The sequence below is a fragment of the Taeniopygia guttata genome, chromosome 4A (genome assembly GCF_048771995.1).
Source record: "Taeniopygia guttata chromosome 4A, bTaeGut7.mat, whole genome shotgun sequence".
In the NCBI taxonomy this organism is placed as follows: Eukaryota; Metazoa; Chordata; class Aves; order Passeriformes; family Estrildidae; genus Taeniopygia; species Taeniopygia guttata.
Window position 1 is genome coordinate 862,049 of NC_133029.1, and position 26,500 is coordinate 888,548.

Here is a 26,500-nt window from a genome sequence, read left to right on the forward strand (position 1 = left end):
CCGGGAGCGGCCTCGGGTACCGCCGGCACCGGGAGCGGCCTCGGGGATCCCCGGCACCGGGGATGCCGCTCCGGCGCAGTCCCTGGCGAGCCTGACGCCGCCTGGGGCTCGCAGGATGGCAGCCGCGGAGCTGCCCGCGCTGGCCACGGAGGTGCCTGCTCTGGCCACGGAGCGCAGGTTCGCCCAGCGCCTGAGGTGAGGCCCGGGGGAACGAGGGGGAGCAGAGCCCTGCGCTGTCCGGCAGGATGAGGGGAGCAGAGCCCTGTGCTGTCCAGCAGGATGAGGTGCAGTGGGCCCTGTGCTGTCCGGCAGGATGGGGGGAGCAGGGCCCTGTGCTCTATGGCAGGATGGGGACAGCGGGCCCGGTGCTGTCCGGCAGAACGGGAGAGCAGGACCCTGTGGTCTCCGGCAGGATGGGGGGAGCAGGGCCCTGTGCTGTCCGGGGCCAGCAGCCGGCTCTGAAGGGCTCTCCCCGCAGGGAATGCCTGGAAGCCGAGCGGCTCCTGGACGGGCGCTACCGGCTGCAGCCGCTGCCCGGCGGCCGCGTGGCCGTGCCCGTGCTGGAGGAGAAGCTGTCCCAGCTCTGCCTGCCCGCGGAGATGCCCTGTGAGCTGCTCCGGATCCAGGTTGGCACAGCCGGCTGGCTGCGAGCCCCGGCGCTGTCTGAGCCCCGAGCCCCGCGGCACGGCCCTGCCGCAGGACGCTGTCCCCTCCAGGGCCGCCCGCCGCCTCTCGCCGGCCCGCAGGCTGCTGCAGGAGCTGCGGCGGCTGCTGCCCGCCGGCTGGCCCCCGGAGCTGGAGCGGGACCTGCCGCACGCCTGGCAGCGCCACGGCGACCTGCTGCTGCTCGGCGAGGACAGCTTCAGCGGCCCGGCCTGGGAGCGCCTGGGTGAGCGGGGAGACACGGGGGAAAAATCAAACCCTACAGTGCTAATAAAGATTTGTAGGCAGTGGTGTGTTTATTCACAGTGTTGTGGATGCCCTTTAATGGACATGCGCGCTTCTGAGAACTCTTGCTCTGTTTTTATTACCTTGACTAATTCCTAGTCAAGGTAATAAAAATTATTCTAAAAATTCTAGTCGAGGTAATTTCCTGCATGCATAGAATTTTACAAGAGATTAATGCATATTCATTCTGTTATACTTACAGTTAGTTACACTTCTACTTAGTTTTTGTTAGAAGGTATAGAAAGAACTTTTGGGTTACTCTGCTTTGTTTTAAAGTCTGAGGAGTTTTTCTTATCTAGTTAAGACAACTTTGCTAGTGCTGTACTTACTAGACTAAATAACATATTTCACTTACGTAATAAGCTCAAAGTAGTACATTTTACTTAAATCTAAATGGATTTCTATTCTGTTAAATTTTTACTTTGTCTCACTGCCCGCGCCTCCTGGGGTGCTGTGTCCAGGCCCGGAGCTCTGGGAGACGGTGGCCTCGGCTCTGGGGGCCCGGCGCGTGGCCAGGCGAGGACGGGTGATGCCGGATGGGATGCGGACCCCCAGCGTCACCCTGCTGCTGGGCCAGCACGGCTGGGTGGAGCACGTGGACAACGGCATCAGGTGGGCAGGAGATGCAGGATGCGGCTGCTGGGGAGGGGGCTGCCCTCACCATCTGGGCCGGGTCTTCCAGGTACACCTTCGATGTGACCAAGTGCATGTTCTCCCCGGGCAACATCACGGAGAAGCTGCGTGTGGCCTCGCTGCCCTGCTCCGGGGAGGTCGTGGTGGATCTCTATGCAGGTAATGGGGACGGAGGAGGGGCAGGACAGGTGCTGATGGCATCCAGGTAGACAGGAAATGTCACTTCCAGCTTGGAATGAAAAATACTCAGGCTTAGAGCTCCTATCTTGCCTGTGAGCCCTGCGGCTATGCTGGCACTGCTGTCCTGCCTGTGTCCCTGCAGCCTCTGGACACTTAGGATGTCCTGTTCTCAGGCTCTGTGCCTAGTACGGTTTGGGGAATCACTTCAATCCAGGGGAAAGATTTGCCACTGTTTGTGCTTAAGGAAGATAGTGCTTCCAATTTGTGCCACACTGAAAGGACAGTGCCACCCACAAAACTCCTGTGGATTAATCAAAAGAAACGGTAATCTGGACACTTCTGCAGAACCAGACAGGTCTCAGCCTGGTGGCCAAAGACTGAAGGTTAAATAAGCTCCTCTAAACATTTTTCAAGGTGGAATTTGCTTTTGCAGAAGAGGGAGGGATAAATTTCCATTTTTCCAGTGTTTGGGCTTTTTCCAACCCAGAGCAAAGCCGAGTTGGAGAGGCAGGGTGTCGGTGTGCATCCTGCCCTGCCCTCGGGGAGGAGTGTGGCACTCTGGAGGTCCCTGCCCCCGGTCAGTGCCACCTCCTGCCTGCAGGCATCGGCTATTTCACGCTGCCGTTCCTGGTGCACGCGGGAGCCGCCTTTGTGCACGCCTGTGAGTGGAACAGCCACGCCGTGGAGGCCCTGCACAGGAGCCTGGTGCTGAACGGGGTGCGGGAGCGCTGCCGCATCCACAGCGGGGACAGCCGGCAGGTGAGCGCTGCGCCGGGCGCGGGAGCCCTCCCCGCGGGCATCCCCTCACCTCCGCTCTCCCCCCAGCTGCAGCTGCGGGATGTGGCGGACAGGGTGAGCCTGGGGCTGCTTCCCAGCTCCGAGGAGGGCTGGCCGGTGGCCTGCCGCGTCCTGAAGAAGGACACGGGCGGGGTTCTCCACATCCACCAGAACGTGGCGGCTCGCCCGGCACAGGCTGCGGTGCTGCTGCCTGAGCGGGGCTCTGCAGAGGCAGCCAGCTCCGCGGGAGAGGCGCCGTGCCCCCCAGAGCACGGGGGGCAGGAGGCGCCGGGGGCCCGGCTCAGACCCGAGTGGCAGAGGTGGGCTGCAGCCACGGCCGCGCGGATCCAGGGGCTGCTGGCAGAGCTGCACGGGCGGCCGTGGCGCTGCAGCGTCCTGCACATCGAGGCAGTGAAGTCCTACGCACCACACGTGCATCACCTCGTGCTGGACCTCAAGTGCCAGCCTGTGCCTCCCGTTTAGCGGGGCATGGGCACTGCTGGGGCTCCAGCTCCCTCGGAAGGGTGGTGGCAAAGCACCAGGGGCAGGGAGGTGCTACCAACGTGTCCTGCTGCCAGCCTGGATGTGCCTTATGTCCCCTAGTTCCCAGGTGGCAGCACTGCCCAGCAGTGCCTCCCCGTGCCAGGGCACCCAGGGTTGTGCTCCACACGGCAGATCCCTTCATGATCCAAAGATGGAGCAAGCTGGAGTGCAGGGTGCCAGTGTTCTGTCCTGGCTCTGCCAGCTGCTGCCCAGGGCTTGGACACATGGAAGCACCTTGAGCCCCATTTTCACCCAGGAGAGAGCCACAGTGCTGAGAAACCTTGGGTTCCTGCTGGGGTCATTTCAGCAGGTCAGGGACAAGCTTGGTGCTTGTATTTAGCAGCATGCATTTTTAATGTACTTGAAGCAAGTCTGTTCATCCTGTTTCCTTCCTATCTTTTTTTCAAAAATAAAGATATTTCTCACCACCTCTTGGTGTCCAGTTAAATGTGAACGCTGGTGCAAGCATGGGGGTCTGGCCTGGGGACTTTGGGTCCTAGGGTGGTGTGCGGAGGGGCTCAGGGAGCAAAGCCTCTGTGGCGTTGTCTGCCTGCCAGCCCAAAGCCCTCTGCATGTTTATTGTGTACTCCCGATGGAGCGAACCCATGCCCCACGAGAAGCTCCCGCTGGCCCTTTGATGTCTCCGTGGTTTTTTCCACTCTCAGTGTCCCATCACTTCCCACAGGGTTGGGATGGCTCTCCCATCCCCGGGGCGCGGCCGAAAGTGTGGGCAGAGCCGCGTCCTCTCGTTTGCCTTGGGGCTGCACGCAGGTGGCTCCCCGCTGTCCTGCGTGGCGAGAAGCCGCGTCCCCGCGGGTGGGGCCCCACGCCTCGGCCAGCCGCGTGTGCTCGGGCTCCCCGGTGCCTGTGCTGCGGGGACAGGGACGAGGCGCCCTGCGGGGACGCTATCTCTGCCACGAAGGACAAGGGCAGGGCTGGAGCCTGGCGGCGGGAGGAACCACGGCCGCGGCCCTGGGCCGCTCCGTGGGCACGCCGGGGAGTGCCCCGCCGTTCGGGTGTCGGTGCGCTCTCTGCCCTTCGGGAGAAGCCACCCGCCCACTCAGGGCCGTGGGGCACCGGGGAGAGCGGCCCGGGGGCTGGAGCCGCGGCTGTTCCGGGGTGCTCGGGCGGGGAAGGGCTGCAGGGATCGGCGCCGCCTCCCGCACGGGCCGCCCCGTCCGTGCCGCAGGTGCGGCCGCCGCGGCTCCTTTAAGGCACCGGCGCCGCCCTCCCCTGCCGCTGTCCCCTCCCGTGCCGCTGTCCCCTCCCGTGCCGCTGTCCCCTCCCGTGCCGCTGTCCCCTCCCGCTGCCGGGAGGCGCCGGCCGGAGCCGCGGCAGGTACCGGGAGGGTCGTGCGGGGGTACCGAGGGTTCCTCCGCGGGCGGGGCAGGACGGGGATCCCTCGGCTGGAGGGGAGTCGGGGGTAGCCAGGGGTCCCTCTGTGGTCCGGGGGTCCAGCCGCGGTGTCCCGGGCGGGGGCAGTTCCCAGCCCCGGTGGCCGCGCTGCGAACGCGGTGCTCCCGGCCCCGGATCCCACTTTTCCCGACAGAGAGGAGCCCGGGGTCCGCCCCGCCGGCCCCTCCTCCCCGAGGGACGCGGGAGCGCGGCTGCGGGCACAGGAAGGTCCTGCCGCCGGTGCCGCCGGTTCCGCCGAGCCGGGCGGGAGCGGGGAGCGGCTGCAGCCCCCGAGCAAGTGCTGCGGAGCGGGGCAGCCCCCGAGCAAGCGCTGCGGAGCGGGGCAGCCCCCGAGCAAGCGCCGCGGCTCCGTCCCGGCTGGGCTCCTGCTGCCGCTCCCTGCGAGCCGGATCCGGCCCCGCCGCCCCGGTGCGTGTCCGCTCCCGGCGGCTCCTCGGGCTCGGGCAGCTCCGAGCCCCGGGGCGTTCGTGGGAGCGGCGGCCCGGGGCGGCTCCTTCCTGCCGGGGCCGCCCGCGGGTGCCGCGCGTCAGCCCGGTCCCACGGAGCCGGCTGAGGTCAGCGGGGCTGGCGGGCGGCCCGAGCCCAGCCCGGGGCGGGCCGGTGTCCTGCGTGCCGCCAGCCCCGGGTCCGGCCCGGCAGCGGGCACGGGGCACCTCGCGGGGCGCGACCCGCGCTCAGCAGCTGGCATGTCCCTAGCTGGCGTCCGCTGAGGGCCAGCCACCCCGGGGACAGCGATGTCGGAGGCGGTGGACCTGTCCTTCCTGTCGGACGTGGAGAGAGATCTGATCCTGCAGGTCCTGCAGCGCGACGAGGAGCTCCGCAAGGCAGAGGAGAGGAGGATCAGGTGCGAAGGCGGCTGGAGCTGGGCAGGAGCTGCCTCGCCGCTATGGATGAGTGTGGGTGACGGGTGTTGCCGGGGTCCCGGGCCGCCTCTGACAGCTCCCGGTGTTGGCTCTGAGCAGGCGGCTGAAGAACGAGCTGCTGGAGATCCGGCGCAAGGGAGCCAAGCGGGGCAGCCAGCGCTACAGCGAGCGGACCTGCGCCCGCTGCCAGCAGAGCCTGGGCCGCGTCAGCCCCAAGGCCAACACTTGCCGGGGCTGCAACCACTTGGTGTGTCGGGACTGCCGTTCCTACAGCCCCGGCGGCTCCTGGCGCTGCAAAGTCTGCACCAAGGAGGCGTGAGTAGCCAGGACCAGTGGCAGGCACATTCTGCACATGCCTCCTTTCCCCTTCCTCCTCTCAGTTCCCTCAACTTGGTGCCCCATAGCCAGCCTTTCCTAGCCTGGCTGGTCCTCCCCAGTGCAGGGCAGCTTGCTCTGCTGTCACTCCTGGAGGGGGTTCCTGGTTTGGGTGATGGAAAAATGGGTCATACCCCTCTCTTGTGTCTCCTTCATGTCCTGCTCCTTCAGCTGAACTAACCACAGCATCCCCCTGTGCCCTTGCGCAGCCTGTGCTCCAAGCACCCCAGGCTTCCTCCCTTTTGGCTTCCTCTGTCCTGCAAAACTTGCCTTGCTGCCGTTTGCTGAGGATGTAGCTGAACCTGTCAACTGCCCGGTGAATGGTCCCTGCCCAGTCACCCGCTGATTTTGCGCATTGTGCCTTTGTTCTTGGGTTGTGGCAGCACCGAGGGTGGGTTGGGGCACAGCTGACAGTCCCCACTGCCCCTGAGTGCCCCCACCACCCCTGCCCTGCAGTGAGCTGAAGAAGGCAACGGGTGACTGGTTCTATGACCAGAGGGTGAACCGCTTTGCCAACCACCTGGGCAGCGACATGGTGCGGCTGTCCCTGCGGCACAGGCCGGCAGGTAGGGGTGCACAGCAAGGCCTTCTCCCGCAGCCCAGCCACCTGGGGTGCTCCAGCTTTCCCCAGTGCCTCTCTGCCCCGTGTGGAGCTGGATGGGAGCAGCTCCTGCTCCAGGAGCAGTGCTCCTCCTGATGCCTCTCTTGCAGCCAACAAAAGAGAGACTGTGGGACATACTCTCCTCCAGAAAGCTCAGCTCAGTGAGCCTAAAAGCTCCTCTGCAGTCCGGCAGCCGAGCCCCCCTGCGCCCCGGGAGGGGTCCAGGTAGGAATCCCTGCTGTCCCTGTGCTGCAGGCAGCAGCTCTCATCTGCTGCAGGTTTCAGAGGAAGCTGCTGCCCCGTGCGGATCATCGGTGGCGCAGAAGCTCTCTGAGCGACCTCCTCGCCAAACAGGACATACCTGTGGTTTTGCTTGTCTGCAGTTTGTTTCCAGATGCCTCAGACCCTAGGGATGGCAAAAGCGACACAGAGTCCATGGAAAACATGAGCCTGGACAGCTACAGACCTAGTCCTGCTGATGGAGGGGGCAGGTAAGAGGATCCCAGGGTGGCTTGTCCTTGGCAAGACTGGCTGGCAGAGGATGGCACCTTCATCTGAAGTGTGTTTTTCTCAGTCTAGTGAGGGGAAGCTGGCTCCCCTGGCTGGGCTGAAGCCTGTCCCTGGGCAGGGAGGTCCTCTGCTCCCAGGCTGCTACGGGCAGCTCAAGTGGCGCTTCCTGGCCAGCACTTGCTCTGCCAGCTGTACTTGTGGCCTGGGACAGACCTTTCTGTGTCTGCCGCAGGAGGAACTCCCTGGAGAGAGCCATCCCTGGAAAACAGGTTGTTGGGCCAGCAGGACCTGCTTCCTCCAGCCTGACCCTCCCTCTCCGCTCCAGGAACACGTTCTCTGATGGGCGGGTGCGTGACGCTGCTCTGGCAGGCTCAGCCCTGTCCTGGGGCGTGGGGCTGGCACCCCACAGGGCTCCTAGCCCTGCCCTGCTCTCAAGGGACTCTTCCTCCCCAGGATGCCACCGTGGGGACCCGCAGCAGCGCCTTGGTGGACGAGCAGGAGATGATATTCAAGAAGAACCCCCGGCGGGTGGTGCGGCCTGCGGGTGAGAGACGCAGGGGTGCTGACACGGCCAGGGGTGGGCAGCTCCTCCTCCCCGGGCTGGGAAGGGCTTTCAGTGCAGGTGGGAGAGGCTGGGGCAGCCTCTTGTGCGAGGGAGCAGCAGGGCCCTGCTGCTCCTGCTCCGTGCGCTGTTCACCGCCTCTCGTGCAGACTACACCAAGTCCGTGATCGACCTGCGCCCCGAGGACCTTGTGGGAGAAGGTGGCTCGTTGGGGGACAGGAGCAAGTCAGTCCCTGGCCTCAACACGGAGCTGGTGAGACCCTCAGGGTGCCAGGGAGATGGTGCCAGCTGGAGCAGCCGGGTGTGTGGCTGGCTGCTCCCCACACCGGCGCCTTCTCTGTCCTTGCAGGAGGAGGAGGAGGAGGACATCGATAACCTGGTGGAGATCCACCGGCAGCGGGTGGCGCGGGGCAGCATGCGCAGCGGCACCTCCTCGGTGAGCTCCCGTGGGCGCCGTGCTGCACTCCGCTGCACGGAGAAGCGGTGGAGGAAGGAGTGCCAAAGGGTCGGGTGGGAGCGAGGCAGGGCAGGCAGCTCCTGCAGGGAAGGGTAAGGCCTTGTGTGTGCGGGCTTCTTCCCCTAAAGGGAATCGAAATGCAGAGGCCCAGCTCTCTTCCCGGCAGCTGTGTGGGGAGGGAGGCACCTGTGGCCATCCCCAGCCACGGGGAGGTGAGGGGGCCGTGCAGAAGAGGCACAGGGGGTAACCTTGCTGAGGATGAGGAGGGACTGCCCGGTGATCCTGTGCCAGCTCAGCCCTGCCTTGTTTTGCAGAGCACACTGGGGAGCATGGTCAGCATTTACAGCGAGGCCGGGGACTTCGGCAGCGTGGCTGTCACCGGGGGCATCTCCTTCTCCCTGAGCTACGAGCAGAAGACGCAGACCTTGTTCATTCACGTGAAGGAGTGTCGCCAGCTGGCCTACGGGGACGAGGGCAGGAAGCGCTCCAACCCGTGAGAGCCGGGGGGGCGATGGCTGCTGCCACCACTGGTGGTGCCCAGCTGGGTTGGGGTGCCCACCAGAGATGGGAGCTGTAAGTGGGAGGGTCCTGGTGAGGCAGAAGGTCTGGGGTTGCCCTGGGGAGCTCGGAGGGTTAACTCTGGAGAGGCCTTGTTGCAGTGCTGCCTGTTCTCCCTTCAGGTATGTGAAGACCTACCTCCTGCCCGACAAATCCCGGCAAGGGAAACGCAAGACAACCATCAAACGCAATACCATCAATCCCCTGTACAACGAGCTGCTGAAGGTCAGTGGGGCTGGGCTGGCCTGCAGGGACCCAGGGGATGCTGCTGCAACAAGCCAGGGCAGGGCTGAGCTCCCAACCCTGCAGCAGGGTCTCTGCAGAGGACCCGTGTCCAGAGACTGCGCCCTGAAAGCTGCAAAATCCTGCTCTGCTCTGGCTGTGCTGCCAGGCCCCAGTGCCACGGGGGGATGGAGCACAGCTGCAGATGTGGCTGTGTCACAGGACACGTCCCTGGTTCCTGTGGCATTCCCGGAGCAGAGGCACCCTGGATATTTCCCTGGATATTCCCTTCCAAGGTGGAGGCTTCCTGGCCCCTGGAGGCGTGTTACAGTGGCAGGAGGGAGGGCAGCACACCACAGGGACAGAGATGAGTTCTGGGCCCCAGGGCAGAACAACTTGGCACTGCCCTTTGCCATCGCTGCTGGCTGACTGTCCCTGAGTGTACAGTGCACCTCTGAGGCCAGGCAGCCTTGCACAGGGGGAAGTGAGAGCTGCGGTTTGGTTTTCAGGTTTGGTTTTCAGGCTCGCACAGCCAGGTCTGCTGAGGTCTGTGCTCTGACCACCTGAGGCTCGGTGGTCTGGCAGAGCTCTGCTGGTGGTGGGATGGCCAAATGCCGTGAGTCCTGGCTCCAGGGGCCGCCTGCTGGGACAGCACAGGCTCCTGCACCGCTGCCCTGGCAGCCTGAGGTGTTGGCAGGCGTGGAATGAAAGAGAAACAGCCTCCTGTGCGCATCCACTGCTTCTCAGACCTGTCTCCTCTCGTGCTCAGGAGCTGTAGCTGATGGAATCTGCCAGGCCTGCCCCATCCTCTGCTGCCCTCAGCAGTGCTTTTCTCTCTCCCCAGTATGAGATTAACAAGTCCCTCCTGCTGGCGAGGACGCTGCAGTTCTCGGTGTGGCACCACGACCGCTTCGGCCGCAACACGTTCCTGGGGGAGGTGGAGGTTCCCCTGGGTGCCTGGGACTTCGAGAGCCACCTGGAGGAGTTCCTGCCCCTGCATGGCAAGGTGTGCCCGTGCTGCCCACAGCCTCCCTTGCCTGGTGCTGTTGGGGTATAGCCCGTGGCGGGCAGAGGGGTGTGGAGACCTCAGCTGAGCATTGCCAAAAGGCTTTGCCAAATCAAATGTGGGAGGTGTGAATACCCCAGATGCAGACAGCAGTGCAGCTGTAGTAAAAAAGGGCAGATCTGCCTTGAGCCTAGCTTCCCTCTCCTTGTCAGGTGATTGGGCCAGAGGAAGTTCCCAAAGGAGCTGGGATGCACTGGTCATGCTGGGGAGAGTTTGCAGGCAAACTCTCAAAGATGTGCCAGCTCAGCCACATCTTGGAGAAGCCAAGTCCTTGTCCCAGCCTGGAGGTGCTGCTCACCAGGCTGTCACTGTGTGTGCAGTGGATTCTCTGCAGTGCTTGGTAATTCTCACCTCTGTGCAGGTTGGGGCAGATATTGCTGGTCTCCACCAGTACAAGGGGGAGCTGGTTGTCTCCATGAAGTACATCCCATCTGCCAAGCATGCTGGGGCTGGGAATGGCAGGAAAGGTAAGTGCTGGAGCCCCGGGCTCAGTGTAGCCCTGCAGTGGGCTCTGGGATCAGCGTAGCCCTGCAGGGGCTCTGGGATCAGCGTAGCCCTGCAGGGGCTGCTCGTGGCCATGCAGGCTGGCTCTGGGTGGTGTCTCTGCAGCCTTCTCCTCTGCAGTGCCTACAAAGCTGCTCTGGGGCAGGGCAGACCTGGCTGTCCTCAGGCTGCCCAAACCATCTCAGTACTTCCCTGGGGCTGGACCAGGCTTGATCTCTGTGCCTGCATTAAGCAGTTTTGTCTGCCTTTGCCCTCAGCAGGCAGGGCCAGTAAGGAGAAGGCAAGAGGAGATGCCAGTCCAGGCTCTGCACCTACCTCTGGGATGAAGGGTGCTCAGCAGGAGCTTTCCAGAAGTTTGCCGTGGTAGAAATTGAATTTGATTAATTTCTACCGTGTTGGGTTTTTCCTAGGCAAAACAGGGGAAGGAGGTGAGCTCCAGGTCTGGATCAAAGAAGCCAAGAACCTCACAGCAGCCAAGTCTGGAGGGACCTCAGACAGCTTTGTCAAGGGGTGAGCGAGGGTCCTGGGGCAGGGGGCGAGGAAGGCACTGTCCTCCCTGGCTGTATTCCCAAAGCTGCTGGGGGCCCTGGAGGAGAGGAGAGCCCCTTGCAGGGTGGCACGGTCCTTCTTCCTGAGCCGTGCCAGGAAAGGCAGGGAGGGGGCTCCAGGCCACTCCTGGGGCGCTGCAGTGCCCCAGCCCCCAGAGCAGGAGGCAGCTGCCCCTGAGCTGCTCAGCCAAGGGGCTGCTTCCCCCAGCTACCTCCTGCCACACAAAAACAAAGCCTCCAAGAGGAAGACGCCCGTGGTGAAGAAGACCCTGAACCCCCATTACAACCACACCTTTGTGTACAACGGTGTCTCGCCCGAGGAGCTGCAGCACATCTGCCTGGAGCTGACGGTCTGGGACCGGGAGCCGCTGTCCAGCAACGACTTCCTCGGGGGCGTCCGTCTGGGGGTGGGCACAGGTGAGAGCCCGCGGGCCCCTGGCACTCCGGGCACCCCGGCCTCGCTGGGGCTGCTGCCCTGCGGGCGCCAGGCTGCCACCACAGGGACTTTGCCATCCCTTTCCCAGGCATGAGCAACGGGCAGGCTGTGGACTGGATGGACTCCACGGGCGAGGAGCTGAACCTGTGGCAGAAGATGTGCCAGTACCCCGGCTCCTGGGCAGAGGGGACGCTCCAGCTGCGCTCCAGCATGGCCAAGCTGAGGCCCTAGGCTGTGGCACCAGGACTGGCACCGCTGTCGGGAGCCGTGCCTACTGTGCAGCCTGGCAAGGCGGCCAAATACGCCTTGGTTTTTTTTTTTCTTATACTTTAATAAACATGACCTTCTCTAAACAGGCTTGGGCAGAAAGTCTTCTTGGCCTAGATTTGTTTAAAGGGTTTTCCTCTCGTCATAAGCCTTGTACCAGATTTCAGGCTGAATTGCAGTGCTCATGGACCCTCCCTTCTTCTCCCCCAGGCAAAATGCTTTGAAATGTCATTGTGTTTTTATTTCTTCCCATTCTTTTTGCTACCACCCCGTTCCAGAGTCTGCTCTCTCCTTGTCCTCTCCACCCTCTTCCATACACAGCCCAGCCCCAGCTGCAGCCCTGGATGGATGGAACTGTGTGGGGTCAGCCTGGGGCTTTGGGGATTGTGGTCTCCAGGAAACATTTGTTTCCCAGGCCTCGCAGGGACACATGTGCCAGCACTGTTTATTTACAAATCTATTTATTTCAAGTGAATATTCTACTGCCAAAGCAGTTCCCAGAAAGGGTTCCCCATGGGTGGCGGGAGAGGGAGTGACTGGCAGGGGAGATGGCAAGCCCTTTAGGGTGGACTGCACGCTGGCTGGCTGCTATGGGCTCTGCTGGGCAGGGGCAATTTGCTTTTAATCAGGGTTTCAGAGTGGGAGGCATTGGGTCCAGGCTGTGCACAGGGTGAGCCATGGGGAGGCTGAAGCTGCTGTGCTAGAGGCTGTCGTGCTGCCCTCCCTGCCCTGCCGCTCTCCTCTGGCTCCCCGGCTCTCCCCAGCCCTGGGATGGAGCAGGGGCACTCCAGGGTCTCCCACCAGGGTCTCCCAGCAGGGTCCTGGTTGGGCTGAACCATCCCCCAGCTGGAAACAGCTCCTGGCTCTGGGCAGCGGGGCACCGCTGGCATGCAGTCCCTGCTCAGCTCCATGTGCCAGGGCAGCCAGAGGGGCTCCCTTCCCTGAGCTCCTTGGCACCTTGGCACCCCGCTCCTCCTCTGCAGCGGGCGACAGACAAGCAGGCGGGAAGGTGTCGGTGCCCGGGCAGGGCGGGGGTCACTGGCAGGGGTCCCCGCTCTGTGCCCGCCGCGCCGCCTCGCGCTCGCTCAGCAGGTAGGTGTCGATGAAGACGAAGAGCTCCTCGGGGCTGAGCGGGGAGATGTAGCGCTCGCGGTCCGTGCCCGCCTTGTCCAGCAGCACCGCGTTGAAGTGCGAGCGGGTGAGGTGCAGGAAGCGCCTGCAGGGCCAAGGGGGGCTCTGCTCAGGGCTCGCACTGAGGGCTGGGCCTGCCCGCCTCTTCCAGCCACGCTCAGCTCCTCCTGGGGTGGGGGCTCCCACCTCTGGGCAGCTCTGGTGGCACTGCATTCAGACGTGCAGGGGTCCCCCCGCTGCATGACCCCTCTGGTGCAGCAGGAAGGGGCTGCTCGTGAACCCAGCTGCAACCCCATGCTTTGGCATTGCTAGAGGCACTCCCCCTGCCTGTCCCCTTGAACAGCCAGCTGGTCTGCAGCACAGCCCCACCTGCCCTACCTGAGCTCCTCGATGATGCCAAGGGACAGCCGGTGCTCCCGGATGCGCCCCACCTCGTGTGGGGGCTGCCCCACCAGCTCCACGGTGGTGACGTGGCGCAGGTCCAGCCCGCAGGCAGCTTGCTGCGAGGAGGGGACAGTGAGGGGGTGCTGGATGCGGAGGGGGGGAAGGAAGGGCAGGAAGCTCTGCTCACCTGCAGCATGGAGATCTGCATCTTGTAGTAAAGGTTAGAAGGGTCGGGGGCCGAGATGACCAAGAGGCGGCGTTTCTCGTGGAACTGGTCCAGCAGGCTGGCGGCCGAGTGCACATCCGTGTTGATCTGCATGGCTGGGGCACGACAGCGGCATGTGGGGAGGTGCCATCGTGCTGCCATCACCCCTCTGACCCATCGGGCAGTGTCCCCCAAAGCTCTGGGCATTGCCAACCCTGCCCTGCCCGCACCACTTACGTGCACACAGGGGCTGGGAGCCCGTCCAGTGCTGGCTGGACTGGCAGACCCGCAGGGAGGTGCCCTGGAGCTCGAAGCCCCCGTCGCACAGGTACTCGCAGGTGGCACCGTAGTTGTTGCCATCGGAGGTGCAGGAGATGTACCCGTTCTGCGGAGGCTTCAGGACAGGGCAGCGCCTCACTGCAGAGGGAGAAGTGGTGTGAGGGCTGGGGGTGATGGGTGCCCACAGCGGGTGCGATGGGTGCCCACAGTGGGTGTGACGGGTGCCCACAGCGGGTGTGAGGGCTCGGGGTGATGGGTACCCACAGTGGGTGTGATGGGTGCCCACAGCGGGTGTGATGGGTGCCCACAGTGGGTGTGAGGGCTGGGGCTGTGGGTGCCCACAGTGGGTGTGATGGGTGCCCACAGCGGGTGTGAACGCTGGAGCTGGGGCAGCAGCGGGTGTGAACGCTGGAGCTCAGGGAGCAGCAGGCAGCCCCGCGGGAGCGCGCTCACCGTGGACGCGGACGCTGAACTTGCAGCTGGCGCGGTTGTAGGCCTGGTCGTGGGCGGTGTAGCGGATCACATGCTCTCCCTCAGGGAACTCGGAGCCGGGCTCGGGGCCCCGCAGCATCACCCTGACCCAACAGAAGCATCACCCTGACCCAACAGACGGGTTTCTCCAGCAGCAGCCCGGGCAGCGGCACCCGGCACGGCCTCCAGCCCTCGCTGGCGGTGCCCGCTGCGTCTCTGCCCTCACCTCTTGATGACACCATCGGCAGAGTCCCTCACGCGGGGAGGGTCCCAGTAGATGGTGGCAGTCAGCTTGCCTGGCTCTGCTATGCGCTCCCGGGAGTCTGGACAGCGGATTTTGGGAGGCTCCAGATCTGCCCAGAGGGAGGAGAGGGATTCATGGAACCTGTGGGTGCCACGGCTGAGCTGTGAGAGCGGTGCTGAGCCACCCCAGGCGCTTGGGAGCCACCCGGGGCTGCTGTGAACCAGCACTGAGTGCCCCAGCCCGGGCTGGAGCCTGCACCTCAGGGCTGATGGCACTGCCAGAGCAGCAGGGACAGGGTCCCGAGGGAGGGAGGTGCAGGAAATGTCCGGGCTGGCTGTGGGGTGACACCTGGGACACCCCACGCAGGTGATGATCCCCGGCATGCCCCACAGCGTGGGGTGGGACTTTACCTACACAGACTGGCTCGCCCCCGCTCCAGCGCCCGTCCTCCATGCAGATGCGGCTGCGGTCGCCCTCCAGCTGGTAGCCGGGCAGGCAGGTGTAGTCACAGCGGGAATCCATCTGCACGCCCGCCGAGCACGCGTAGGAGCCCCGCAGCACCGCTGGCAGCACGTGGCACCGGATCTCTGCGATGGACACAGCCAAGAGCGGAGGGCAGCGGCTGCGGCCGCCTGGGCGGGCAGGGCACCCGGGGCTGGGTGCCGTGGGTGATGCCAGCAGGGCCAGGGCCGGGGCACTCACGTCGGCAGTACGCCATCCCCGACCAGCGGCGGCTGGGCAGGCACCGGACGGCAGCGGGACCCACCAGGCGGTACCCGCGGGCACAGCTCAGCTCGCAGCGGGTCCCCAGGCTGCTGCGGTAGGAGCTGCCCCGCGGGGAGTAGCAAGTGGCCTCTCCGCGGTGGATGCTGAGCGTGGCGCACCACTGGGGCACTGTAGGAGAGCAGGGAGGCGATGGGGGAATCTGCCGTGCCTCGGTTTCCCCACGAGGACACAAAGGACGGGTTGGGCGCTGTTACCTCGGTGGTAATCCAGGGCAGGCTCAGGGGGGGGTTCTTCTGCGTACACCTCGTTGGTGTGACTCTCCAGGTAGTAGCCGGACCCTGGGAGGAAGGAAGAGACGAGCTGGCTGCAGGGTAGCTCATGGCTGCAAAACGTCCCGCGGCTGCCAACGAGCAATCCCAGCCCTGCGCAGGCCCTGTCTTGGGGCTGCTCTCAAGGGTTAAACCGGGCAGACCGCGAGCCCCGTCCCCGGTGACATTGGCACCGGCCGCAGACTAAACAGCGGCAGCGGCGGCCGAGCTTGTGGCAGGAAACGGGCGCTGGCACGGAGTGGGCTGGCACCGACCCCCGGCTTCGTGCTGCCGGGAAGCGCTTCCACCCGCTCCCATGGCACCCCCAGGGAAGGGATAAAACTGCCCTTTCCTGCCCTCTCCTGCCCTCTCCTGCCCTTCCCTGCCCTTCCCTCCCCTCTCCTGCCCTCTCCTGCCCTTCCCTGCCCTCTCTGCCCTTCCCTGCCCTCTCCTGCCCGCCCCCTCACCAAGGCAGGGATGCCCGCTGCCCGGGGGGGGCTGGTGGGGATGCAGCCCCCCGCCCGTGCTCCAGGGCAGGATGGAGCTGCTGGAGGGGCTCTGCCGGAGCTGCTGGCCCCTGGCCACGCGTGCTGCGTGGGGTGGCGTGGGGACAGCCCCGCGCCATCCTTGCGGCCCTGCCTTCCCGGGGAAGGGACTCTCCGGTGGGGAGGGGGCCGTGCAGGGGAGAGGCTGATCCTTCCCCGGCCCCTCGGCGCCTCGCCGGCCGCGGCATTCCCCAGCACTGAGCTCACGTTTCCGCCGCCTTTCCGCCCCTCCGGTCTGGCGGGGATGCTCGGCCGGGGGGACCCCGGGCAAGGCGGCAGCTCCCCGCCTGCACCGCACACCCCCTTGTCTCTGCTCCGGGTTTTGGGATGGGATATCCGCCGACAACGCGAGCGGCAGCCCCGCCGTCACCGGGAGGAAACTCCATTAGGAACATTTCCAAAATGAACTTTACTACGGAGCGCTGCTCCCTACAAGCCGCCCGCCCGTTTTCACGATCCTTTATCCAGCTGCCCTTGCACGCTGCCGGGGATCCTCGGGGAGCGGAGGAGCGGGGACGGCACCGGGGGGCGGCGGTGGGGACGGGTCCGTGACCTGGGGAACGAAGCCGTGTCCCGGGGGGCTGCCGGGACTCCCGCCGGGGCCCTGGGGACAGAGTGCACCGTGTCCCCGCAGGCACATGTGCCATTTAATGGTAATGTTTCCTTCTACTGCAAGTGCCGCCTTTTCCTGCTCACCTGGGGCCGGCTCAGCTCCAGCCACCCTGGGCAGGAGCATCCCCAGGCGTGCTGGCGGCGTGGCCAGGGGCCGGGATGGAGGCAGGGGAGGGGGAAATCCCCCAGACAAGGCCTGTGACCTGAGTCCAGCCATGGGGCGGTCGGGACTGTGTGCTCCGTCCAGCAAACATCTGCAGCCCATGGCCCCGTGGGAGCAGGGAGGCAGCGTGTGAGGAGGACAGGCCGGTTTTCTGCTCCTCCCTGGATGCCTGCCAGCATCCCCTCCGCTCCTGCCTGTACCCCCAGCTCACCCACACAGGCACCCCATGCCTCAGGCGCTGATGCTCTCCTGGCAGCGCTGTTCCCGGGCATCCTCCATCCCTTCCCTCTGCAGGAGCAGAACTGCCAGGCTGCCACCCCCGACCCGCCGTGCCCGCACGGGCTGGCACTCACCTTCGTGCCACGTGGATGCCACCAGCCTGGCAAGGACGAGCAGCAGGACGGGGGCTGCCTCCCGCGCCATCCTGGGGAGCCGGGGGGCTGCTCTGGGCAGCCCACCCACTGTGCTGGCTCTGAGCAGCCCCAGCCAGCCCTGGTGGGGATGGAGAGCAGCTGGGGGCAGGATGACCCCCCTCTGTCGCCTTGTCACCGCACAGATGTCTGTCCCTCCTGCCTGGCCGCTCCGCTTGTGCTGAGCAAACTTACGTTCCCCCTTGGCTGCCCATCCCAAACATTCAAAAGCCGTGAGTCAGGCCCAAAATGATGAGATTGTAAAAAAAAAAATAAATCCCAGGATCGCCCGTTTTCCAACGCGCCTCCTGCTTCTCCGGGGCTTTAAAAAGTTGTAAGAGGTTTTCTTCTGCAAGCAGAAAAGCCAGGAGCGTGTTTGGACACCGGAGAGAGCCAAACCGAGCCTGTGCCAGCCCTGACAGACTCCTGGAACCGGAGGCCTGCAGGGACGAGCACAAAACCGCAGGAGCCAGGTCCCCTTTCCCACCTCCTGCCAGGAGGGAGGGAGGGAGGGAAGGAGAGACCCCGCTGCAGACGGAAAGCTCCGAAACCGCTGCGAGGAGAGCGCTTCCAGCTGGGGTCGGGGGGAGGCAGGGCAGGAGAGGGGCTGGGGCTGGGACCGGGGGGAAGAAAGGGCAGGAGCGGGGTCGGGGCGGGGGGAGCAGGGCAGGAGCGGGGCTGGGACCGGGGGAGGCAGGGCAGGAGCGGGGCTGGGGCTCCGCCGGGGCCGGGAGAAGGGAGGGATGAGCCTGGCACGGACAGGTAGGGGCGCTGGCCGGGGGTGCGCAGGGGGCCGTGCTGCCGTCTCAATCGGCTAATTATGTGGCAGCCAGGCTAATTAACGGCAGACACACTGTTCCGGGCAGCAGAGGCCAGCCGGGACGCGCTGCTGCTGCCGGTGTGCGGGGCCCGCAGCCCCCCGCAGCCCCCCGCAGCCCGGGGACACCGCGGGACACCCCCGGCAGGGCTCAGCCCACGGGGGGCAGGAAGCCCGGCGGTTGTTGGCGTGCTGGCAATGCCATATGCGGGTGGTGCCAAGTGCCGGTGGTGCCATGTGCCGGTAGTGCCATGTGCCGGTGGTGCCATTGGTCGGTGGTGCCATGTGCCGGTAGTGCCATGTTCTGGCAGTGCCATGTGCCGGACAGGCAGGAGGCGAGATGGGACCAGGGGGTGTCACAGGAGAGGGGTGGCCCCGGACAGGAGGTGTCCCACGACAGGGATGTCACAGGACAGGGGGTGACAGGGGACAGGGGGTGACAGGGGACAGGTGTGTCTCAGGACAGGTGTGTCCCAGGACAGGGGGTGACAGGGGACAGGGGTGTCACGGAACGGGGTGGGGCGCCCCCTGCGGGCGGAGTGGGGAAGAGCACGGCGCCGGCTGGCGCACTCGGCCATTTCCGTGAGCGCTCGGTCATTTCCGTGAGCGTCGGTCATTTCCGTGAGCGCTCGGCCATTTCCGTGATCACTCGGCCACTTCCGTGAGCGCTCGGGCCCGCTGGGGGCGTGTCCGGGGCGTGTCACCGAGGCCCCGCCCTCCCGGCCCCGCCCTCCCCGCCGTTCCCGGTCCGGCCCCGCCGTTCCCGGTCCGGCCCCGCCGTTCCCGGTCCGGATCCGCCGTCCCCGGTCCGGATCCGCCGTTCCCGGTCCGGCCCCGCCGTCCCCGGTCCGGATCCGCCGTTCCCGGTCCGGCCCCGCCGTTCCCGGTCCGGCCATGGCGTCCCCGTCGCGGCGGCTGCAGACCAAGCCGGTGATCACCTGCCTCAAGAGCGTCCTGCTCACCTACACCTTCGTCTTCTGGGTGAGCGCCCGCCCTTTCCCCGCGCCGTGTCGCGGCTGTGCCGCCCTGTCGCGATAGCTGCGAGCCAGTGCGGCTTTCCCCTGTCCCCTCAGGTGTCGGGCATTGTGCTGCTGGCCGTGGGCATCTGGGGTAGGGTGAGCCTGGCCGTCTACTTCTCCCTGTTGGACGAGAAAGCCACCAATGTCCCGTTCGTCCTGGTGGGCGCTGGCACCGTCGTTGTCCTCCTGGGCACCTTCGGCTGCTTCGCCACCTGCCGTGGCAGCACCTGGATGCTCAAGCTGGTGGGTGGCCTGGGACAGGGTGGGATGGAGCCCCATCCTCTCCTGATCCATTCCGACCCATCCTGATCCATCCCGAAACATCCCATCCTATTCCTGACTATCCCATCCCTACCCTGCCCCATCCCATCCTGTCCTGCCCCATCCTCTCCTCCTGCACTATCCCCTCCTGCCCCATCCCATCCTGCCCTGCCCCATCCTCTCCTCCTGCACTATCCCCTCCTGCCCCATCCCGTCCTGCCCTGCCCCATCCTCTCCTCCTGCACTATCCCCTCTTGTCCTACCCCATCCTCTCCTCCTGCACTATCCCGTCCTGCCCCATCCCCTCCTGTCCTGCCCCATCCCGTCCACCCCTCCCATCCCATCCTTTCTGCCCGCAGTATGCCATGCTCCTGTCCCTCATCTTCCTCATCGTCCTGGTGGCCGCCATCGTGGGGTTTGTCTTCAGGCACGAGGTGAGTCTGGGTGGCCACTGCTGTGTCCCAGTGCTGCAGGGTGACTTTGGTGCTGATTTTACCCAGGGCAGTCGCAGATGTCACCCAGGGACAGAGGGGTGCTTGGGAACAGTGCTTAGTTTAGCAAAAATAGGGTTAAACCAGCACAAAGAGCAGCTTGGTCCGTGTAAGGACCCAGAAAGACCAGCCTGGGTGCAGGGTCAGTCCAGCACAGCACCTTGTCCCTCCATCAGAACAGGCAGAGTAGCCCTGGACTGTAATTTCTGACTTTGGTCTATCTTCTGCAATAATTTCAGTAATTAAAGCTCCTGGGAGGGATGGCAGGGCACACGTCCTTGTTATTACAGGCAGCATCCCTGCTGCCACAGTGCAGCCAGCCTGCCCTTTAATACAGCCTCTAATTGCCCCCTGGCTGGGAATGTCTGCTGGCCACCGAGTCACTGCTGCCATCCCCAGCGTGACTAACGCGGGAGGGACGGGTCCTGGGGGCAGGAGGGGCAGCACTGCCCTGAGACTGCCCTCCTACAGATACAGACAAGCTTTGAGAGCAACCTGGAGCTGGCCTTGAAGGACTACAACGTGACAGCAGACCAGCACAGCAAGGCCGTGGACACCATCCAGAGGACGGTGAGAGCCCGGGCTGGCAGCAGCTGGGAGGGCCAACCTGGCCTAGGGTGTCACAGCTGGGAGGGCTCACCTGGCCTGGGGTGTCCCAGCTGGGAGAGCTCCCCTGGCCTGGGGTGTTCCAGCTCGGAGCTCTCCCCTGGCCCAGGGCATCCCCTCTGACCCCTGTGGCATCGCCATCCCAGCACAGGCTTTGGCCTTTGGCGGGTGCTGGTGAGATGGGCGAGGCTGGGGCAGCCGTGGGAGGGTGGTGGGACTAGGGGCAGTTCCCTGGTGTGAGCAGCTCCCCCAATGTGCTTCCCACTCCAGCTGCACTGCTGTGGGGTGCAGAACTATTCTGACTGGGAGAGGACTGAGTACTTCAGCCAGAGGGGCATCCCCCCCAGCTGTTGCAAGAACCAGAACGACTGCTCAGAGGAAGATCTGAAAGACCCAAACAAGGCCAAGCTGAAAGTGTTTGTGGATGTAAGTTAAGCTCAGAAAAATCTGCCTGCCGGTGCTGGAGGTGAGAAGGGCAGGGATGGGTGTGTGGAGGAGGCCTAGTCTGACCCTGGCAGGCTTGAAAGGAGAAGTGCCCTGTCCATGCTGGTGCTCAGTGCTGGGGTAAGGGAATGGAACCCTCCCTTCTGTCTGAGCTTCCCCCACTCCTTCCTTTGAGATCAGGGCCCAGCCAGACCCAAGTTTGGCCTTTGGGGATGTGTGTTTTGAAGAGCAGGTGAGTAAGGAAGGAGCTTTCCAGTGAAGTTTGTTTCAGCAGTGCTGACGTCTCCCTGCCGTGCAAAGTCCTGAGCGGTGGTGAGGGCGTGTGACCTCATCCCCAGGGATGGCTGAGTGATGCACGGGCTCCTCGCATGAGTCACCTGGCTCAGGCTGGGAGCAGCCCAAGGACAGTGCTCCCCTGGATAAGGCACCTGGGCTGGGACACTGGTGGGGGCAGCCCTGGTAGGGAAATGGTCAGCCAGGACCCCCCTGCTGCCTGCACAGGAGCATCTTCCCCTGGAGCTGCCGGTGCTTTGGGGAGGAGCTGGTCTGCGCTCCTGGGGCTGGGCAGCACTGGATCCACGTGCTTACTTTGCTTCCTCTGCAGGGTTGTTTTTTCCTGGTAACGTCAACAATGGAGTCCAAAATGAGCGTTGTGGCCGGGATCTCCTTTGGCATCGCGTGTTTCCAGGTAAATCTCCCTGGTCTGGCTCGGGAGGAGTGCAGAGTGAAGCCAGCAAGTCTCCAGAGGTATTTAATTTCAGTGCAAAGTCTGGTGTGTACAAAAGGCACAGTTGGTTTCACTCAGGGAGGGGCAGCTCCTCTGTGGATTCCCCGTGGATTCAGTCTGACTGCTGTGCAGGCCACTGGGCTGAAACCCCAGCTCTATTTCCTTGTGCCCAGGTTTGTTTGGAAAGATCTCCTCTGAAACAGCAGACTCCAAGAAAAAACAAAGGGAGATGGACAAACTCTCTGTGCCTGCTGTTGGCAGGGATGAAATCCGTGCCCTTCCTTTTCCTACCCACCCACACAGTTTCAGGAGGGTGTTTGGCATCGCTCCTGTGCGGTGGGGTCACTGCGAGTGCTGGTGTGGCACCACTTGTGCTGGTGGCTGACCACCCTACCTGCCCTAGAGTCCTCTCCCCCGGTGTCTCCTTCACTTTACTGTGCAGGGCTCGTCCTGCAGCAGCAGCACAGCAGCAGCAGTGCAGCAGCAGTGTGCTGGCAGCCCCAGCTCCAGCAGCTTTATCCCGGCAGGAAACGGGAGGCCCCTGTTCCCAGCCGGGCGCTGGCCGGGCTGGGGTTTCCCGAGTGCCGAGGGCTTTCCGATGGCTGCAGGATGTGCAGCCAGCCCTCTCCAGCTGTGCTCTGCAGGGCTCTGGTGCCCAGCAGCCAGCCTTGCCTTCGGGGGCTCTGATTCTGCCTCCCCTTCGTGGTGCCCAGGGCTGCGCTGTGAGTGCCAAGCTGCTGCTGGCCGGGGCTGTGGGCTGGGGAGTGGGGCCCTGCCAAAACACTGCTGCCAGCTTGTCCCTTGTGCCTTCCATAACCATGGGCTGAGCTGGGGAGAGGTGGGAGCCTGCAGCTCGTGGTACCGAGTGCTTCGGCAGAGCCCGAGAGCCGGGGCTGCTCCTCTCTGCCCGCTGCTCGCCCCACTCCTCCCGGCTGGGCTGGGCTGGGCTGGGCTGGGCTGGGCTGGGCTGGGCTGGGCTGGGCTGGCTCACTGGGACGTGGCTGATACACCAGTGCTGAGCTGCACACACGCTGCCCGCTGCAGCATGACCTCAGCTGATGGCAGGCTTGGGAACTGTAACCAGCTCTTAGCTTTTATTGCCCCTTCAGCAAGCTTGGCTGGTCACATATCTGGCAGGGCCCCCTTGTGCTGGTGTGCCTCTAACTTGGCTCGTGGAGGTCAGAGCCGTGCAGGCTCTGGCCCTGGAGTGTGCACGGGTGCTGGGAGGCTGTGCTGTGATAGCAGAGCACGTTGTGATAACAGTTCTTCCTGATGTGAGAGCAGCAGCCTTGCTTCCCCGTGTCCTTGCAGCGGGGAGAGGTGCTGCCATTCTCCGTGGCTGTGTAATTGGCTGTGACTCTCCTGGTATCTGTGTAACCTCTGCAATTACCATAAAACACTGGATGCTTCGTGAAGCAGCTTGTGACGGGATGGGACCTGGAGCACCTCTTGTGAGGAGCTCGTTTAGCTGATGTCTGCCAGGATCCCGTGATTCTGGAGCAGGGGGCAGCAGCCCTTGTTGTGGTTTGTAAACCCCACTGTCCATCCTTGGATTTCATAAAACCCTGTATCAGTTTGCCAGGTTTTGTCCTGAAAACACCTCTCCCTGGTTTTGGCTACCTCTGACATGTAGGGTTTGTTTTTTTTCTCTTTTCCAGTTTTTTGGCTACCTCTGACACGTGGGGTTTGTTTTTTTTCTCTTTTCCAGTTTTTTGGCTACCTCTGACACGTGGGGTTTGTTTTTTCTCTTTTCCAGTTGATTGGCATCATTCTCTCCTGCTGCCTGTCCCGGTACATCACCAACAATCAGTATGAGATGGTGTAGCTGGCCCCCAGCACTCTGTGCCTGTGGCTGGGTATGTCTGTAAGCCTGGTGGGCTGCCTCTGCCCCCCTGGCTGCTGCTGGTCGTCCATGGGGTGGGGGTACCACATCTGGGGGGTTTAGGGTTAGGGGGCACCTGCGAGACCGTGTCTGCTGTGTCATTTCCCCCATGTCATTTCAGCCTGTGCATAAATCCACCCTGCCTGCTGACACTCTGCTGTGTGCATTGCAGGGAATGGCTGGGGAGGATGCCTCCACCTCCAGTTTTCCTCTGGATGCCACGTCCTGAAATCTTGCTTTGAACTGACTGATCTTCTTCTCAACTAGCTCATAGAAGGGAGTGCAGCAGCTGTCCTGGTGCACTCAGGGACTTGGCCTGACACTACTCTGCTGTGCCACCGCCTGGGGTAATGATTGCTGTGCTGTGGTGGCTGCAGCCAGGGCGCTCCTGCGGGTGCTGCAGCCCCCGGCGCCTGCCCCGAGTGCCATGCTGTGCTGTGCTGGTGGCCTCCCGCTGTCCCAGTGCTCATCTTCAGTGCCTCCCCTGGGAAAGAGAGGCTCCCCTTCCCTCGGGCAGCCCCCTGACATCCCCTCACTCTCCAGACACAGTTCTTCTTGAGGCAGGGCTGTTAAATCACAGTCCTGCCTGCCTGAAGCCTTGGCTCAGCAAGGTTGTTGCCAAGCTGTCTCCTCCCTCCCCTGGGTTTTATATACTTTTTTATAGTTGTACTTCTTTAAGTACGGGCTGTAGTGGTTCTTTGTAAGCTGTAGTGAGGTTTGGTGATGTAGCTCCTGGTGCCTTTACCTTGGTAGGTGTCCTTGCACCGATTCAGCTGTGACTTGATTGTCAGTATTATATGCTGCTTCAACTCATTTTATGTATTGAGTAGAATTCTTTTTGTCCTGAGACACAATAAATATTAAGATATTTTACTCTATGAAAGCTCCTTGAATTTTCTTTTCATGTCCTGGAAATTCCTCTGCTTGAAGAGCAGCAAGTCCCCCTGGGGCTGATGTGCTGACTCTGGGCCAGCCAGGAACCTCTGGCCATTGCCGTTTGCATTCCTCCAACGTGCACTTCTGCTTGCAAATAACTTCTGTAATTGAATTTTCTTCATTACAGCGGTTTTGTAACAGTGCTGGAGCAGGGGCCTGGAGCACCCCAGCCCAGGAGGGGAGTGGGTAACTTCAGCCCACAGTGAACATGTGCACCCTTGCCTGCTGGCCGCTGGCTTGGAGCAAAGGGCAGGGCAGTGCCAGGCCCCAGCTGCTCCCCAGGGCAAGAAATGTGGATTTAAGCTTTGAAATTCGTTTGTTACAGCTCATTTTTGGGCTGTTTTGTCAGCAAGCCCCCTGCCTTTGTGAGCCTGGTGCTGCAGTGAAGCACCCCTCTGCCAAGCTCGGGGGATTTTTGGGTCTCAAGCACCAAACTCAGTCTGTGTCTGGGTGGATGGGGCTGCCTGTCCTGTTCCTAGGGAGGGGGCAGGGGTAGCAGTGGTTCCCTCTGGCCAAAGCTGCCTGGGTGCTGGGTGAGCTGCCCCAGGCCAGCAGTGCCCTGGCACGGGCCAGCCTGGCTGCTGACGGAGGAACCTGGAGGGAAACGCCCCAAATCCTCGTGTTGCTTTTAGGCAGGTGAGTAAATCAGGCTGCTGCCAGCTCCTGGCTGGCTGGAAGCCTCCTGCCTTGGGATGGCGAGGCAGAATGCGTCAGAGCACGGGAGCTGGGCTGCAGACTGGCTGAGGGCAGTGAAGGGATGGATGGAGGCAGCGCAGGGACACGGGAGAAGCAGGATTTGGATAACCCATCGTCATCTTAAAGCCTGCACAGAGGGAAGGATCCTGCCCTGCCCTGTGCCCCTGCCTCTGCAGGCAGACTCCTGCCTGGGGCATCCAGTGGAGGCGATGCCAGGTGGATGGGGATGGCTCTGGCAGAGGCTGGCACAGGGAGCCTGGAGGTCTCCAAGCAGCTGCAGGAAAACCAGCATGGGTTGTGGAGGCTTGTGCAAGCCTGCTCGTCCCCACAGGCAGCAGAAGCACTGCAGCCATCAGAGGGTGTGGATCTTACCTGCTTGAATAGCACTGATGTAGATAACTCACTTTAATTTGGAGAGATGTTTTGGACATACAGGCATGTGCTGGGGGAGGTGCCAGGCAGATTTGGGACACCACTGTCCTGGCAAAGGCGTTGGGTGCACCTTGGTTGGCTGTCTGGACACCTGAGCGGGGACAGAAGCGTTGCTGGCTGGCCCCAGGGCTCTGGTTTCCTGCAGCAGCTGTGGCTGGGTGGGTTTCACAATCCCCCTGCTGTGTTTGCACCTCCCCTCTCAGCCGGATAAATGTCTCAAGGGACTTGTCAGAAAGGCTTGGTGTCCCCAAGGCTGGCTGGTGTCCCTTGGGATGCTGTGGGAGCTCTGCCGCACTGTGCTCCCGGTGTTTTAACCCCTTTGTCAGCGCAGCTGTGTACAGGGAGGAAGGGAACAGCCCTCAGAAGGTGCTCACATCCCCATGGGAGCTGTGGGGATGTGAGGGGGCTCTGGCAGCCCTGGGGATGCCACTCCTGGCACCTGTCTGTGTTCCCTGCTCTGTCTGCACATTCGGGCCAGGGCAGTGTGCTCCCCTGGTGGCACTGAGGGCTTTGCCTGGTGACACCTGCAGGATGTCAGAGCTCCTCAGAGCAGCCGGGATGAAATCTGGGACCTGCCTTTGGCATGAGCCCCAAGGTCACGGGCAGAAGAAGATGCCCGGGGATGCGCGGGGATTTTGGTGTAAGCCTTCAGCCCTGTGGCAGGCAGTGTCCTGCTCTGGGCACTGCAGTGTTCAGGACTTATTTCTTCCCTCCTGCAGCTCAGGCTTCGCCCATGTGTTGGTGGCAGGGCTGGGGACACCTGTTGGCCCTGGGGCTCCTCCACAGGACTTTGGCTGCTCGGTTCCTCAGGGAGCTCCTTGTGCCAGCTTCGCCCTGTGCCTGTGCTGCAGCAGCTCCGGAGAGGACAGTGGCACTGAGCTGCCAGAACAAGTGCTGGACACTCAGAGCACGCTGGAACAGAAGGTCAGGACATGCTGAACAGCCACCAGCACCACCGGGGAGCACATCGGGGACCGCCGCACGCTGCGGGCGAGCCCAGCGCTGGCAGCACCTGAGTTATGGATGCTCCTGAATGACGGGGCAGCCGCGCAATTAGATCACTTCACAGACCCATTAAGCATCAGACTGAGACCCAACGACTTTCCATTCTCTTTGCAATCGCTCATACAAGACGTTTATTGCTCGCCTCTTGCACAGCCTGCGGGAGCTGCTGCGGCTGGCAGGTGTGCAGGCTCCTGCCAGGTGTGCAGGCTCCCCGCAGGTGTGCAGGCTCCCCGCAGGTGT

At 63.4% G+C, this 26,500-nt stretch overlaps 4 protein-coding genes across 7 annotated transcripts; 3 read left to right on the forward strand and 1 right to left on the reverse strand.

Annotated features, from left to right (window-relative positions):
• The first annotated feature begins 115 nt into the window (after positions 1 to 115).
• TRMT12 (tRNA methyltransferase 12 homolog) lies at positions 116 to 3,509 on the forward strand. Its single transcript, XM_072929331.1, has 7 exons — positions 116 to 195; positions 313 to 365; positions 479 to 889; positions 1,410 to 1,560; positions 1,631 to 1,740; positions 2,363 to 2,520; positions 2,587 to 3,509. The coding sequence occupies exons 1-7, from the start codon at positions 116 to 118 to the stop codon at positions 3,019 to 3,021; spliced, it is 1,398 nt and encodes a 465-aa protein (XP_072785432.1). The 3' UTR covers positions 3,022 to 3,509.
• A 780-nt stretch (positions 3,510 to 4,289) lies between these two features.
• Positions 4,290 to 11,552, forward strand: SYTL4 (synaptotagmin like 4). 3 transcript variants are annotated; one of them, XM_041716126.2, is made up of 17 exons: positions 4,292 to 4,419; positions 5,194 to 5,341; positions 5,460 to 5,675; positions 6,192 to 6,301; positions 6,447 to 6,561; positions 6,720 to 6,827; positions 7,079 to 7,193; positions 7,300 to 7,390; positions 7,558 to 7,661; positions 7,758 to 7,844; positions 8,180 to 8,358; positions 8,546 to 8,648; positions 9,490 to 9,651; positions 10,073 to 10,178; positions 10,626 to 10,725; positions 10,972 to 11,180; positions 11,288 to 11,552. In XM_041716126.2, exons 2-17 carry the CDS (start codon positions 5,232 to 5,234, stop codon positions 11,428 to 11,430), a joined length of 2,058 nt encoding a protein of 685 aa, XP_041572060.2. In that variant the 5' UTR covers positions 4,292 to 4,419; positions 5,194 to 5,231; the 3' UTR covers positions 11,431 to 11,552. The 3 variants fall into 3 exon arrangements, with proteins under 3 accessions (XP_072785113.1, XP_041572060.2, XP_072785112.1); XM_072929011.1 differs by lacking the exon at positions 4,292 to 4,419 and adding an exon at positions 4,495 to 4,905; XM_072929012.1 differs by lacking the exons at positions 9,490 to 9,651; positions 10,073 to 10,178; positions 10,626 to 10,725; positions 10,972 to 11,180; positions 11,288 to 11,552 and having other exon boundaries at positions 4,290 to 4,419; positions 8,546 to 9,430.
• A 358-nt stretch (positions 11,553 to 11,910) lies between these two features.
• On the reverse strand, positions 11,911 to 17,420 carry SRPX2 (sushi repeat containing protein X-linked 2). Its single transcript, XM_030272395.4, has 10 exons — positions 16,888 to 17,420; positions 15,161 to 15,244; positions 14,883 to 15,074; positions 14,591 to 14,767; positions 14,163 to 14,289; positions 13,919 to 14,040; positions 13,424 to 13,603; positions 13,169 to 13,302; positions 12,976 to 13,097; positions 11,911 to 12,682 (listed from the first exon to the last, which is right to left on the reverse strand). Exons 1-10 carry the CDS (start codon positions 16,955 to 16,957, stop codon positions 12,502 to 12,504), a joined length of 1,389 nt encoding a protein of 462 aa, XP_030128255.4. The 5' UTR covers positions 16,958 to 17,420; the 3' UTR covers positions 11,911 to 12,501.
• Positions 17,421 to 18,481: 1,061 nt separating this feature from the next.
• Positions 18,482 to 24,074, forward strand: TSPAN6 (tetraspanin 6). 2 transcript variants are annotated; one of them, XM_030272396.4, is made up of 8 exons: positions 18,482 to 18,742; positions 18,835 to 19,023; positions 19,401 to 19,475; positions 20,004 to 20,102; positions 20,409 to 20,564; positions 21,187 to 21,270; positions 23,066 to 23,165; positions 23,364 to 24,074. In XM_030272396.4, the coding sequence occupies exons 1-7, from the start codon at positions 18,656 to 18,658 to the stop codon at positions 23,132 to 23,134; spliced, it is 759 nt and encodes a 252-aa protein (XP_030128256.1). In that variant the 5' UTR covers positions 18,482 to 18,655; the 3' UTR covers positions 23,135 to 23,165; positions 23,364 to 24,074. The 2 variants fall into 2 exon arrangements, with proteins under 2 accessions (XP_030128256.1, XP_030128257.1); XM_030272397.4 differs by lacking the exon at positions 19,401 to 19,475.
• The last annotated feature ends 2,426 nt before the right edge of the window (positions 24,075 to 26,500 follow it).